Here is a 15,028-nt window from a genome sequence, read left to right as displayed (position 1 = left end):
AGAGCTTGTCTCTTGTCTGTGTGGTTGAAACACAGACTTCTGTGGATAGGTATAGCCTTGTGTGTTGCTTTGTGTGCCTTAACATCAAAACAGTCCCATTTTAGTTTGTATTTTCCTCAGATTAAGGATTAGTACCCAGAAGACTGAGAACCCTGTCCTGCCAATTGTACCTTGGTATTTCGATCATAACTGTCGTGCAGCTGGAGATGTTTCCCCACTTTGCTTCCCAGGTCCATCCACTTTCCTTTGAACCATTTCACTGATGGCTTCTTCAGCAGGCTCTCACCTGCTACTTTGGCAGTGAAGGTGATGTTTCCACCTTGTAGGAGAAGTAGATTAAAGTAAGATTCTGCGTTATGTTTATCTGTTGTATCACTGCTGTCACCCTGTACTTGGAGAGCCAATAGTCAAGCAACAGGTACAGTTTACAAACTTCACTTGACTAACATGCACTCACCAACAGTAACTTCTCCATCCTGTGGTCGTGCCACAAAGAGCCCAATGGGGTCCAGAGGTTCTTCTGGTTGTGTCTCAGCAGACGAAACTGAAATAAACATCATATTTACTATTTAGATTTTTTGCATCAAACTATATAGTGAAGTAGTTAATTAATTTAAAATTTTCTCAGTGGATTTCTTTTGCTTCTGAGATTCCTTATTCTTTATGAACTGCTTTCACCTACTGTCTCTATCTCACACCAAGGAGTCCCTGTGGATGTTCTTCCCTTCTGCCAATAAACCAGACTCGATGTCCATGTTAATTCTCTATTACCTTCTGTGTTTTGGCTGCTTTCTGCTGGTGGAGCAGGTGACTCTGAGGCAGCTGGGTCTGGAGCAGCTTCTGCAGGAGTGACTGTCTCACTCTTTTCTGGAAATGAATGTAAGCCAAGATTAGAGAAAGTCTATTTCCTCTTTCTTTTTGAAGAAATTTTGCAAAAGAACAGCCTTTAATATATTTTAGGAAATGCAGAGAAATTAGCTGTTGTTTCCTAGAGCCTAGAGGATGAGCTGGAGGCAGAAGGGGCCCACTGAACCTGGATGATGAGGCTTTTTCTTCTGTTGAGCTCAGAAAGAGCTGATGCCTTTCTGATGCTGATGCCTAATTTTAAAATTCTACAGTCTTGATGTGTAGAAACTTGTCAGCTGATGAATAATGCTAATATTTGTTGCAAATGTCAGTAGACTAAAGTAACTACTGTCAGTTTCTAAACAGAAAAGGTAATGAAAAATGATGCAATTATTATGTTTGTAAACAGTTTGCTTATTCAGGAGATTTTGTTTAACAATGCTGTTGGAATGCAATATTACAAAGGCTATTGTTGTCTGCAGCTTGGAAAATGCTCTAGACACTGCTAGTAAACAATATGGATAAAGTATTTTAGAAATCCATCTGTAATGTCTTTCCCTGGCTTATGGAAGTTTGCATCCTCTCAATTAAACCATGACCTCAGAGACAAATTTAGGCAAATGCATTTGGCACAATGGAGAAGACAGAATTGTCTGAAAATGGAGTAGGAGTGAGCAACTGGAGCAGATGGAGGGAGGTAGAATTTCTTGAAATAGATCAGTTGCAGAAAGATATTTTTTCTCTGTAGGTAGTGGAGCTGCTTCCAAATAATAATGGGCAGTGCAGTTACTCTGTGACATTACAAACTCTACTCCACTATGCTCCACAGCATTATTTGCAAGTTTTCAGCCTATAGCAGCCTCTGCATGGAACTAACCTGAAAGACTATGAGGAAAATATAATGAGTACAATAAGGCCAGTTTGCTTTCAGGATGAGATAGTCAGCAGGACCATATTTCTGCATGCTCTGACAGCTGTCAAGTTGTCCTAATCCATACCAGGATTTTCCCTCACACATAATCTGTCATGCCCTGTCTTTGCATATGGAACAGGACATCTTGAATCATGCTAAACATTCCTCCATTTCTTTTCAGCTGACCAGAAGGTCTCACAAGGTCCCATCTTGTTGCTAGAACAAACAGTGATAGCAAAGAAATGGAGGTGATATAAAAAAATATCTGAGCTTGAGGCTTTTCACCAAGTTGAAAAGCAAAAAGACAAATACCTGAAGTGGTAAGTGGATACAATTTTGGAGGGGGAAGAGGGATCTGGAAGGTCAAAATGTTTCAAAAAATGAGTGATTTCATCTATCCTAAGCATCTTCAGATTCTTTTTCACGAGAAAATTCCAGGGAGTTTGACTCTACATTTATTCCCAGGAAAAGCCTGGGAAAGTTTTTGAAACTTCCATGTAACCGGTCTTTTAATGTGTACAAAGGTAATAATAATGGGAGAAACCCAATAATACAAAGGTTACTCTTCATATTCAAGCCCCTCTTGAAATATGCATTTTTGGTAGCAGGAGATTTTGAGACAATTTTGGGGAATGTATGAGTTTCTAGAAACATTACAGTGTAACTTGTGTTTTGTCAATTGTTACAATTTTATATTTAAATTAAATAATTACAAGAAAATTCCAGCCCTAAGATCAGGCATCCTAGTTTAGTTCAGGGTGAGGGTTAGATTAGCTTTGCTTTGCTTTTCTGTAGTTAAGTGTAAAAGCTTGCCAGAATTCTGAAGATGTACATTGACATTTTCCCTATGATCTCTTCTCTGTGGACTTCTGACACCTGGAAAGAGGTGTCTTAGGCACTGGAAATGTATTCCTCAACTTAATATGAATTATCAGCTTCAAATAATTGGGCAAAACAGATGTATTGCTGGTAGAGAAATTTTACAGTGTTAAAATAGGCTTTGTCTGTGAAGGTCGCATGGGGGACTGGAAATACTGATGAGACCAGAATTGCATAGGAATGTACCTGGTTCCTTGACCTTGAGTTCAAATTTGACCTTGGAACTTCCAGCTATTACAGCATATGTCACATCATCTTCTTTTCCTACGTTATTGATTGTCAGTGAATGCTTGTTGCCTTCTGTCTTGATGAAGTATTTTTCACTTTCAGTAATTTCTGTGCCAGCTCGCTGCCATTTCACCTTGATGCCAGATTTTTCTGTCTCTGCTTCAAACACAGCTGTCTTTCCGGCTGTCACCTCTGTTGTCTTTGGCTTCTTGGTAAATGCAGAAACTAAAAAAAGAGAGAGGGCTCACTAAAATCTGTTTTGCAGTTGTGGCATATCTGGTGTAGTCAGCTGCTGTGGCTGCAGCAGCTGTCTCCTCTCTCTCCCATCTGCCCATGCAAGTTATAAATTACAACACTTTCCACAGAGAAGCTGTGGAATTGTCTCTGAGTTTATCAAGTTCTGTGTCTCACTGGGATGTCATGTCTCCTCCTCATTGTCATGAAAGAAAGTGGAATGGATAGCAAAATCACTTCACTTTCTGTTTTCCTCTTTCTTTTCCCCCATATTGAGCTCTGATTTGTCATAAGTGAATGTTTTGGTCGATGACAAGATGGCATGGAATATATTCTTACATATCTAGCTGTCTACATTAATTTGCCATGCACTTTCATCTAGAATCATTAATTTCGTCCTGACAGCTGCTTAATACAGTTGTTACAGAGGATCAGGGTCTGCTCTTCAGCAACACTGCAGTTTGTGCAGTAACCTGTGCCCTAGTACACCACAAAGAATTCATGGTTCATCTTTAGTCCTTCTGTTTTGACTGATCAAGGCTTTAGTGGAAAGGAATTCACATTCCTATGATGACCCTTGTAATTTCATTCCAGCTAAAACGATATCAATTGTTGCTTGTGTTCCAAAGTTTACTTCAGCATTAAAAGTTGAAGTACTTGCCTACATGACACTCTACAACAATTAGTTTTCCAATTACTTTCAAGGTGTAGATTAAAATATTTCCTCAATGTGTCAAGGAACACTTAGGAAGCTTATAAGGAGAATTAATGACATTATTAATATATGGGGTGAACAAATGTAAACCAAATGATGTTTTACTTCATATGCAATCAAAGTAGCACAGCAGATAGGGAACTGTAAACAAATATTGTACCAAGATTTTGATCCATGAGCATCCTAATCTCTCTCAAAACTAGGTTTCAGTAAAGTAACTTGTTTTACTAATTTCTTCAACGTGTTTTATTTATTTATTTATATTTCTTCATCTTTATTGTGAATCAAGATTTTCATTTCATGCTCGTGTTTTTTGTCTTAATGAAATGTTATAATTTGCTAATTGCCATGAGCTATGTTGAAGTGTAAAAATAACAGCAATTAACATTCTGATTCATACACTGCATGGTTTTTTGTGCATCATTCTGTCATCTTTCTATTGACTCACCCCTGTAATATATATATAACTACATTTTTATAAAATACTAGCAATTTCATCACATCTAATTTTATCAGTCACCTCTGTGGCAAATTGTCTATGGCTCTACTCCTCTGGCAGCCACAGGAACTCTTCCAAACAACACAATAATGGTTATAATTAGCTTTGAACTTTTAGTTCTGCTTTATAAAAATGAAAGAAACATGGCATGAAAGTGTTTTAAAAGAAAAAGCTATTATTCATGTTCAAACAGGTGCTTAAGTTCATGTAAATGGTATATTATTAATAAAACCATCTATTCTTTTTATAAAATCCCTACTCCTGTAGCATGCCTTCAGACTGCATAATTTAGTTGACCTTAGTAGAGTTACATCTGCAAAGATTTCATCTGATGGCCTTTGGTCTTTAGCCATAACACAATTCATGCTTCTTGCATTGTTTTGCAAGGGATTTGAACCTTCTTAAGCATCAGTTTAAATATGAACTATAAACTCTTTTAGAATTTAGTAAAGATTGAATTTTGCGTTTTTTCATTATGTAAAAACCAAAATTACCTATTTTCAATTTCTTTTTCTTCCTGCCCCCCCCGATTTTATATTTCTGATGAAAACATAATTTTAGTTTTCAATGAGCCTAGAAAAGCCTTGAAAAACCTCCTGTTTTATTCTTCTGCATGCTTTTCCTCCCTGTTGAAAGTGTGGGAAATTTCCCCTGGGAGTGGAATGTTCCTGCATGCTTATAATTGAGGTTTTTTCTAATCTGGTGCAACAGTTCCTTAAAAATATAGTGCTTTGTAGAATACAGGACTTTGTGCTGTAGTGTCCTACAGCTGCCTGTTACCAGCTGTGCACCCTTAGCTACTGTCCTGCACTTCTGTAAACAGCACAGCAGGGTGTGCATTGGTGCAGTGTGTCCTGAATAACTGCAGGAGAGTTACTGCACAGCAGGCTGGGCATGCAGGATTCCAAAGACCTGTAAAGGTGGCCAGGCTGCTGCCCAGTGGGGAGACAGGTCAGTTCTGGGACCCACTCCACTCCTGGCTAGCTGGCTCCTTTCCCTACCATTCTACAGACAAAGCAGCAAAGAGGCATGTTTTCAGTCTTTGAGTGCTATTATCATCACTCTTCCATTTAAGCACAAAAGAATCTATAAATATATTAATTACCTAAGAGCAAAGTGATTTGTAAAGGTTCCAGCCTACAGTGTCAGGGTTTCATGACATGCATACTTGGAAGTAACTCTGTGATCTGCTGCACACCCTGTAAAGTGATTAAGTGTCTTATATTTGCTTTGTAGATGACTCAACAAGAACAAAATTGTTGGTGAGAACGCAGTGAGAAATCTCTATCACTACGTAACATTTCTGGGTTTAGGAAATCTAAACAGTGGTGCAGAAGTTTTTATGTAAGACTCCTTGTATTCCCTCCCTTTCTTTCCTGCCAAAAGATTCACTTTAGTTCCAACTTAAAATGATTGTGAATAATTCTGCTAAGTACAGAATTGGAAAAGCCCAAAATCTCCCATGACAACAAAAGCCTTCAAGAACAGCTGTTGTGTACCCACTTTTTCACTGGTAAAGAAGACTCTGGTTTTAAAAGAGTCTTTTTCCTGTACTTGCAATTCAGTCAGGGGCAGTGTCCAGAGTGGCTTCTCTCTATCCAGCTGTATTCTCTTTCATCTTTCAATGCTCTTTTTGCAAAGGAAAACTAAAGATGTAGGGCTGGAGATTTTACAGGAAATTACTTTGCTGCAGAAGAGAGATTGCTTAACAAGCATGTGAAGAGAATACTGTATTTTTTCCTTTTGGGGAAGAAAAGGGGTTGCTTAACAGGTTAAGGAGTTCACCCCTTCATTGTGGCTGCTACTCTAAGTAACATGTACATCCAAGCTGACCAGAGGTTTTTTCTCATACAGTTATGCCTATGTAATTCAGGCATTTCCTCATTAGGAATCCTCCTAAACACCACAGTCCAAAACTTCTGGTCTGTCCTGAGAACCACACTCCTGCCTGCTTTTATCAGAAACACATTCCCCATCTGACAATCTCTGTCTCTACAGTGTTTGGCTTCTACCCAGATACACTCCTCTGAGTTCTATACATCCATCCCATACTCTAAACACTCTTGAATATGACCACCACCATGAGGCTGTGGAAAACCCAATGACTGTGACACCTCTTGGGTGATGTTTGTCTGTCAGCCACAGACAGATCTCAGCTGCTGTCCTGTGTTTACCCAGACTCCAGGTGTCCATGAGTTAGGAGCCATGGGACTGGGGCACCTGATGTCCTCTGCCTCCCACTGTGTGACCTCTGATTCCTGCTCTGTTCAGCCACACAGGGGGAGAGAAAAGAGACATTAGTTCTAGCACACCGTGGCACTTCTGGAGAGAGAGCAGAGAGCCATGGGAGTTACCAGTGCTGATGGAGACAGAAAGTGTTGAGGGTGCTCTGTGTGCTTAGTGGGGATGGAATTGGCGTTTAGTGGGGATTTAATGAAGGGAGAGAAGAGGGATGTGAAGCTAATAAAAGAAAATGAGCCTAGGGCCACTTTGCACTAACCCATTTTTCAGCACCTCACCTCTCATAACCCAGGCCTTCCTAATCACTTCTAGCTTCCGTAATGCAAACACACTCACATAATTTCTGAGTAACATAAACCAGCAGATTTTACCCCAGGCAGAAGAGGAAACAGCTGTATGTGGTCTGCAGTTATCTTGCAGAAACTTTTTGGTGGTTAAGGCTGCAGCTACCAGAACTTGTATCCTCTAAAACTCTCAAAACACCTGAAGATGTAACAACAGCCATAACACTGAATATGCTGCACAAATTGCAGCTTAACTGGTCAGTAATAAAAACCTCTGTTTGGAGATCTGTGATCAGATTGCATTTTGAAAATTCTCTAGTAGGTCTTTCAATCAGGAGGATGTAGAAAAGTAAAATACATTTGCTTTGGGCCAAATTAAACTAGAATGAAATAATTTCAGTTCCAAAACTAATTTTCTGTAATAGTCACCTAAGTAAAACAATAAAACTAGTATTCTGCCTTTATTCTGCTGCCATTTATTAAATCTTGATACTAGCACCTTCATGCTTTCTCCTTTACTTTCTGACCTGCTTTGAAGCAATGTCCTTCGACCATCCATCACCAAACAAGTTTGCTATTATGATTCAAGTCTTTCTCATACTCTCCTATGCAAACCCCAAGAAATGACTAGGCTACTACCAGGGTTTCTATATATTGTACTAATAATTCTTTCCTTTGCTGTATTGTTTAACTATTGATCTATTTATTGGGCTTTTCTTTTATGAGTCTTTTCAGGCAGGGAATGTATTTCTGTTGTCTTTGTACAGCATTAAATTGTTAGTAGGTAGCTGCTAAGTACTGCTGTATCTCTAATAAGAATAAGAATTGGTATTAGAAGCTAGAGGAGCAATTCTTATTTCATTATTGTCAGAAAAAATGGAGGTAAGGTGTATAGTAAAATAATGTTCAAATTACCACGATAATTTCATTTGCCAGCTACATTCCCTAAATAATCTGGCTTAGAGTCACAAGCATCAGCTGAAAACCTATTCCTGAAATACTGGAATTTCAAAGTATGTGTGAACTATGGGAAATGAAAGTGAGCAAGAAATGTGTTTGCTACATAGAGTGGTAGAGGAGAATGTGTGTTAGATGACATTTTCAGATGATATTTCTGCCTTTCTGAAATAAAATCTGTTAAAGGTATAAATTCTTGAGGAGAATCTAATGTATCTGGTTGAATGCAGCTGCTAGAAACTACAGCAGAAATTTCTGATGAGTGAAATTAGACAAAATAATCAGAGGTTTCTCCCACAAAGCTGAGTTATCTAATTACACATTCTTTGTATTTGGTGCTAAAATATGTATTGGTCAATATATTTAAATAATACTACAAAAGCAGTGTTAGCTTTTGGAATTCTTTAATTTGTTAAGATTTCATGTTGAAAATTGATCTTTGCTTGCACTTGGTGTCTAGTTTTGCTTCTGTATCATCTGCTCTTCCATGGAGTTAAAAGCCCAACTGAGGATAAGCAGACTTCAGTAATGGAGCTTGTAAATTCCTTTCTGAGGAACTATATAAAGATGCTGCACATTCCTCAGTCAGGACCTAAGTGGCTTCTTGCAATTACAAGCTTAATCATTCCATGATCCAGAAGCTATTGAAAGACTCAATCTTATCATTCCTTGCCTACTTCAGCAGCTGAGATTGCAAATTCCTGCAGCATGAGCAACAGGCGAGGAATAGTTTCACTAATCAGTCACCTCGCTCTCTGCATCCACCACACTTTCTGCGCAAGGGGGATAGCAGAGTTCAGCTTGCTTTGAATCTTAACTCACACAAGAGGAAACTAAGTCTGTAGGAATTTAGGGTTTTTCTGCATTCCTGCAGTGCATAGAAGTTTGTTGAAGATTGTTCTGCTAGGTGCTTGCAAATGTGAAAGAATGATCTCATATTCAAACTAAAATTCTGCAGTTTACTCTTCACTACGCAAAATTCTATTATTATTATTATTATTATTATTATTGTTATTATTGAAGCTTCTGTGTACTTAAAAGTTATTTGTAAGTTCGTGATGAAATTTCCTAACCAGAACTGCAAAATCTAGACTCCTCCATCTATAAAATATGTGAGTAAAAGCTGACTGATTTTCAGAGAAGGTGAGTAATATAGACTTCTCCTTTTCCAGCTATAGTAAAGCACATACTTCCCATTAAGTCCTATTTATCTGCTAAATTTGCTGTTTAAAAACTCAACTGTTTCCTCCTAATGTCATAAAATATTGTTAGGGAAATGGTTGGGGTTTTTTAACATTTCTGAATTTTCAGAACTAAAAAATGATCAAAATTTTCCAAATAGTTAGCTTTTGAACAAGGATAAACTATGAAATGTTTAACTCAAAGGGAGAAGAACATAAAGTTTCTGCAACAGAATCCTGCAAAACGTGGTGCTTTTCAAAGTTTGATTTTTGCTCTGACACTAAACTCTTACAGGTCTTATAAGTTCTGTTTCACTTGTGGATGGTGTAGATTTTCTGGAATGCTAGGACAGTTCTTTTGGCATTCTGGAAGTAAGTAGGGAAGTGTTTTATCCTGAAGTATTTTAGTTGGACAGTTGAAAGTGAAAGAATGTTTGTTGGAAAATCTACTCCACCACACCATTTTAAGTTTAATGGTTTATTCAATGATTTTTGGTATTTTGGTGGGATTTTTGGGGGGTTTTGGTGGATGGGTTTTTTTTGTTTATTTGGATTTTTGGGTGTTTTTTGGTTGTTGTTTGTTTCTTTTTAGGCGTTAAAAGCCCTGTTAAAACAGCAGATATAAGCAGAATATCTCTGACCATTCTTTGACATGAAGAATTCTCTTTTGCCTATACACCAGATGCACAAATTTCAGTAATACAGACCAGGGACTTCTTTGGGCTCTTCAGTAATGCAGCTATATGGTGTGTGAAAGGCAGGAATTGGGATTTATCCCAGTATGAATTGCCCAATGGTTATTTGGCCTTCCAGAGGTGGTGCTCAGCATTATCCCATCTTGAAATGGCTCAAACTGTATAAACAACATGAAATAGAAAACCACAGGGATTAGTGTCTCCTGGGAGACTGAGAAGATCCTCTCTAAAAGTTGTGGGGCATGTGACTGGTTCTGTCTCGGTCAGAGTGTGTAACAGGAGCTTTTCCTCCCCCTGCTGTGATAATCCCAGTGTTTGGTCTGGTTTGTTCATAAGAACTGTGTAGGACTAGTGATGTTAGACACCTGTTAGATTTCTCTGTTGAAATAATTGGGATAGAATTTCTCTTCACCATTAGCCAGCAAAAGTGGGCATCTTCACAAACAGGGACATTGCCTCTCCCCCACGGAGAATGAAAATGTTAATTTAAAGGCAGTTAAAGAATTAGAAATCAGAAATCATAATGCCAAGGTTTCACTGTCAAATTTTGCCTTCCCTGGTATATTTCTTTTTGTCTACATTCACAACAATTAAACATTTCAATAAAACTTAAAAATCATGTGACTTTAAAAGCAGAATATGAGTATGATTTTCTCATTTTTGGGGTGATTACTGAAACTTTGCAGTTTCTATTTTCAAATTTTTGTCTACACTTACAGGATCTAATATATATTTCTTTTTTATATACAAATCTACTTTCATTAGAAATGGCAGCCTTACGCACATGGAATGATGTTATATAGAAGGATTTCTGACACCCCTGTTGCTTTAGGATTGTCACACAGAGGGAACACAAAGAATCTTGCTGGAGTTCACCATGCTTTGGTGCTTGGCAAGTTCTAATGGGGGAGGCTCTGGTGTGTAAGGGGTCTGCCTCTGGTAGGGGCTGATTTCAAATATTTTGGTCAAATGAGGGTTCTTGACAACTTCTTCTTCTGTTATTGTGACCACAGGAGATTGTCTCAGTGGCCAAACTAAGAGGAGAGCAATGGCTGCTCAGGCCTTTGAAAAGCACAAAGGCCATTATTAATAAGTCTCCACAGCTGGCACTGGCTAACTCTGGAAACTGCCCATTACTAAAAACACGTGCACCTTGTAGTGGTGATTCTGGATGTGCACTGGCATCAGTGAACTGACAGCTCTAAAGTGGAGAATCCCAGATTTAGTACAAGTTTCTCCAGGCCTGACTATTGAATATGTTCACACTTGACAAACAATCATAAACTCAGCTTTTGTCAGCTTTTTTTCCCAAACTTGTGGATGCAAAATGCTCCTGAGGCATCTTCCTCTGCAGGTGTCCTGAAGTTAACTGCCTCTTCCTTTTCTCCCCAGGCTCTGTTCCTCCTCAAAACACCAGCTCCATTGCACCTTGCACCCTATTCTAGGCCTCCTCTATGTGGGCAGCACCTGAGTGATTCCTTATTTGAAGATTTTTAATTAAAACATTCATAAATCTGAAATATTTTCATGGCATTTTTCTCTGTGGCTCTGTGACCTTGGCTTCCTGAAAAGGGCTAGTTCTCTTCTGGCTCAAGGGGAAAGGATGAAGGAGGGCAAGGGAAAAGAAATTGCCATGTATTCTTCACAGTACAATGTTACCTTTTTTCCCTAGAATTCTATTGTCAGTGGTTGAAAGAAACAGAAAGACCTCTGACCAGCTACTGTTTGCTTTCGTTTTCACAGAGATTTCATTCACAATAAAAACCATCAAATTTTACCAATAATACTTCTACAAATTGTCAGGGGAAAAAAAACCCCAAACCCAAAATACAAGCAGGAGAGATTTACACTATTTAACTGTCCAAGAGAGACTACAAGCTTTTATTTTTTTTTTTTTCAGAATCCTAAAGGTGACTAGGAAAGGAAATGAGAAATCAAAAGCATCTGGGAATTAAATGTGTTTCACCTCTATTTTTTTCCTTATCCAAAGTCTCTTGAGAAAATTCTGTGGCTGAGGGTTATCAAAGCAGTTAGTGATTTCTCTTCAAGATCACTCAGTATCTCTTACTTTTATAACTTAATAAAATAAATTTTATTTTCTATTTATTTTTTCCTTCGAGGCATCTCATTTCTCTAGGATACATCATCCACTCACATTTTTCCCGTCAAGCTGTTCTGTCTGTCAGTTATGATCCTTACCTGCTTTCTTCACAGGCTCTGGCATCTTCGCTTGGTTTCTGGTGGAGCTCCCAGCTGTCTCTAGAGAGCAGGGTGTGAGTCACACAGGAGTGGCACTGCAGGGCTTTTGACACCCCCTAAAGACCCACGGGGTGGAAGCCCCCATCCTGCTCCTCCCCCTCCATCCCCCCCTGTTGTCGACTGCGGCACCTTATCAGCAGCAGGGCACACTTGACAGGCTACATCAGCTGGGATAAATATAGCCAGGTTCCAGGAGCCAGGAGCTCAGGCCACCCAAGACTGGCTACCACTGATCTGTTGGTATAAACCAGAGCCCAGTGGGATGCTGCACATGCGTGCAGTGCATTTCTGGCTCCAGGCATGTATTGCATGGAGAATTCCAACACTGCCGTGTTTACAGCACATGCAGCAGACCAGATCTGATAGTCACATCTCCTGTGTGCTGGTTCCTGCTCACTCTAAGTGCCCACTTGCTTGCATTCTTACTACTTATTTCAGTTTTTGTTTTTGTCATAATTGGGTCAGAGCTGAACAGCCCCTCACAAACTGGTTTTCTTGTTTCTTTTTTTAGCTCTTCAACCAAAGACTGTATTTGTAGAACTAACTGTGAACTTTAGGGAAAGAACTTTCTTTTGCAGAGACACTTACACAATACTGACATTTGCAGTCACAAGCAGAAAGCATGACACTACTTAAATAGTTTTAGTCCTCCCTCCCCATCCACCCACTTGATCCACAGCATACGTTTCTTGATAACTAGCAAGTTTTTTTCTTCTTCTTTTAAATATCATTTTTAAAATAGTTACAAGGTTCTGTTTTATACCACTAGAAGTTTCAATTTTGCTTAATCATATAGAAAAGATCTGGGGGAAAATCTCACTAGAAAATTATTCTTGTATGGCCATTTCACGCTCCAATCATTGCTTGTTATTTATTCATATATTTAGCAAATGGCAAAATAGTAACTGTGGACAATCGTTCTTTTATTATCGTGATGGTTTACCAATTTTAAGTTTTTAACTTTTCCAGAAAAACTCTGGAGGCCAAACATTGAGCATATTTTAGCCACCACAAAACAATATTTTTAAAAAAGGTGTGGTTTTCATTTTTTTCCCCCAGCTTTACTATCCTGTAAAAAACTCATTTTTAAATGATTTCATCTTTTGGCATGGAGTTCAGAATAGACCAGTGTGCAAGCAGCTCCTCAGTCACTGTACTCTGTGTCTGTCTTTCACATCTGACTCTCTCAGTAGGCTAATGGCACAAACGTGAACGTGCAAGAAACACTGCTGATACCTCTCCTGATTTGGGGTCAAATACTTCCTCCCCTTCCCTTGAAGCAATTTTTAATGGATGAGTGAGGAAGATGGGCAGGATGTCACCTGTGTTTATTTTCCATTGCCTGTGTTTCCAGTGGAGCACAAGTTACCATGCTATGTATTTGTCTGCTATCCTGTGCCTGAGGTATTTCACTGGAATCAGGAAATTTTGGCTATTTGCTTTGACTTGAAACCTTTCAAAGGACTTGGGTCTCACTTCTTCTCCACAATGAAGCACAGCTATGAGGATTTAATCTGATGCAGGGAAATGATCCTAGTCCAATAATAACTTTGCAGATGTTGTGTTTTTTAATGTTATTTAAAGTAATATTTAAAATATATTGTTACATTCAGGACTGGGAAAAATGAATGTTTTGTCTGCTATTACACATTAGGTTACCAGGTGGCAGCATTGTTGTAACAGTAAACTTTTTTCTAGCATTTTCTCTATTATATTACATTGCATTACATTATATTATATTATTTGACTACTTTTAAAAACAAAATTGCGATGCAAATGAAACCTATAATTTCAATGGCTAGCCTGACCCAAATCAGATGTGTAGTTGATTGTGATAACTACTCTCTAGTGCACTGCAACACTAGATAATTGTTTAGCAAGTGTGTGAAGTTTCATCCTGTATTCAAATAAAACCAATGTACAAGAACAGTGAAGCAACATGTAATAAATGTCTCAGGCCTGTGCTTAAAAAGTGAGTGAGAGGGAAAATTCTTCCTTGTCAGAAGATTTACTCTGAAATTATTGCTCTGTGCTTCAGACAGTGTCTTTCACCACATAATTCAAAATCAAGTTCAAAAATGACAGAAATTGGTGCCCTGCTGTGACAGGTTATGCAATTTTGGATAGCTGCACCATGGCTTATGCAGAGAAAACCAAGGATTTATTATTTATAGCCAAAGTTACAGCATCTCCTTCTAAAAAGACTACCCAGCTTCTTAATAAAAGGCTATGAATTTAGGTGCTTGTGACTCTGCCCAAATTTAGCTATCCAAGCAGAAAGTCTATATATTACTTTTCTATTTTGGGCTTCTTTTCCTGGTAGTTTCTGCTGTGCCATTTAATTTCTTGTTTCTATTTCTGTTTATTTGTTTCTCTGCCTCTTTGTTTTGTGTCATGAAATTACCACCTCCTCAGTGGCTCTGCAGTTTCTGAGGACAAGGCAGTAAAATTGGCTCAGTGGCTGAAGATTTACTGGTGGGAATGGTGGGACAGCTGAGGTGGGTCAGAGCAGAGCACAGGCTCAGCAGGACTCACCCACTGAAGTGCTCACAGAATCGTGGAATATCCTGAGCTGGAAGGGATCCACAAGGTTCATCAAATTCAACACCTGACTTGGCACAGGATAGCTCCAGTACCCACACCAGGTCCCTGAGGGTGTTGTCCAAATGCTCCAGGAACTTTGGCAGGTGTTGTCCAAATGCTCCATGAACTTTGGCAGGCTCCTGCTGTGACTTTCCTAGGAGTTCTGCTCTAGTGCCCACCTACCCTCTGGGTGAAGAATCTGTTCCCAATATCCAACCTAATCCTCACTGTTTCCTTTGAGTTTTTGAATCACGGAGTGCTGGTGTGTGCAGTGCAAAGCCACTTGACCTTACTGACAGAACATGAGTTTACAGGGATTTAAGACATTTGGGTAATGCTGGTCCTGCTTATTTGAGCTTTCCTCGGCACAGCCATTTTGTCTCCCTACCCTTTGCACTCCATACTTGAGTTCTTTCTGTATACTTGGCAGCAGCTTGCTTTCATTTCAGGGATGTTCTTTTAACTGGCTTCATGCTAAACAACCTGAGTTACTGAATACTCCAGACTATGGGGA

General features: G+C 38.9%; 1 protein-coding gene across 1 annotated transcript in view; it reads right to left on the bottom strand.

The window, feature by feature from the left end:
- MYBPC3 (myosin binding protein C3) overlaps positions 1-11,896 on the bottom strand; it is a 61,523-nt gene extending 49,627 nt beyond the window's left edge. The window contains exons 1-5 of the mRNA XM_059848213.1: positions 11,872-11,896; positions 2,825-3,091; positions 772-867; positions 458-544; positions 171-319 (exon numbers count right to left, since the gene is read on the bottom strand). Coding sequence (XP_059704196.1) covers positions 171-319; positions 458-544; positions 772-867; positions 2,825-3,091; positions 11,872-11,896 — 624 coding nt within the window. The remainder of the gene's footprint in view (positions 1-170; positions 320-457; positions 545-771; positions 868-2,824; positions 3,092-11,871) is intronic.
- Between the last annotated feature and the right edge of the window lie 3,132 nt (positions 11,897-15,028).

The sequence above is a fragment of the Haemorhous mexicanus genome, chromosome 6 (assembly GCF_027477595.1).
Source record: "Haemorhous mexicanus isolate bHaeMex1 chromosome 6, bHaeMex1.pri, whole genome shotgun sequence".
Classification (NCBI taxonomy): domain Eukaryota; kingdom Metazoa; phylum Chordata; class Aves; order Passeriformes; family Fringillidae; genus Haemorhous; species Haemorhous mexicanus.
The sequence above is the reverse complement of the archived record's forward strand: the minus strand, read 5'-3'. Positions and strand labels throughout refer to the sequence as shown.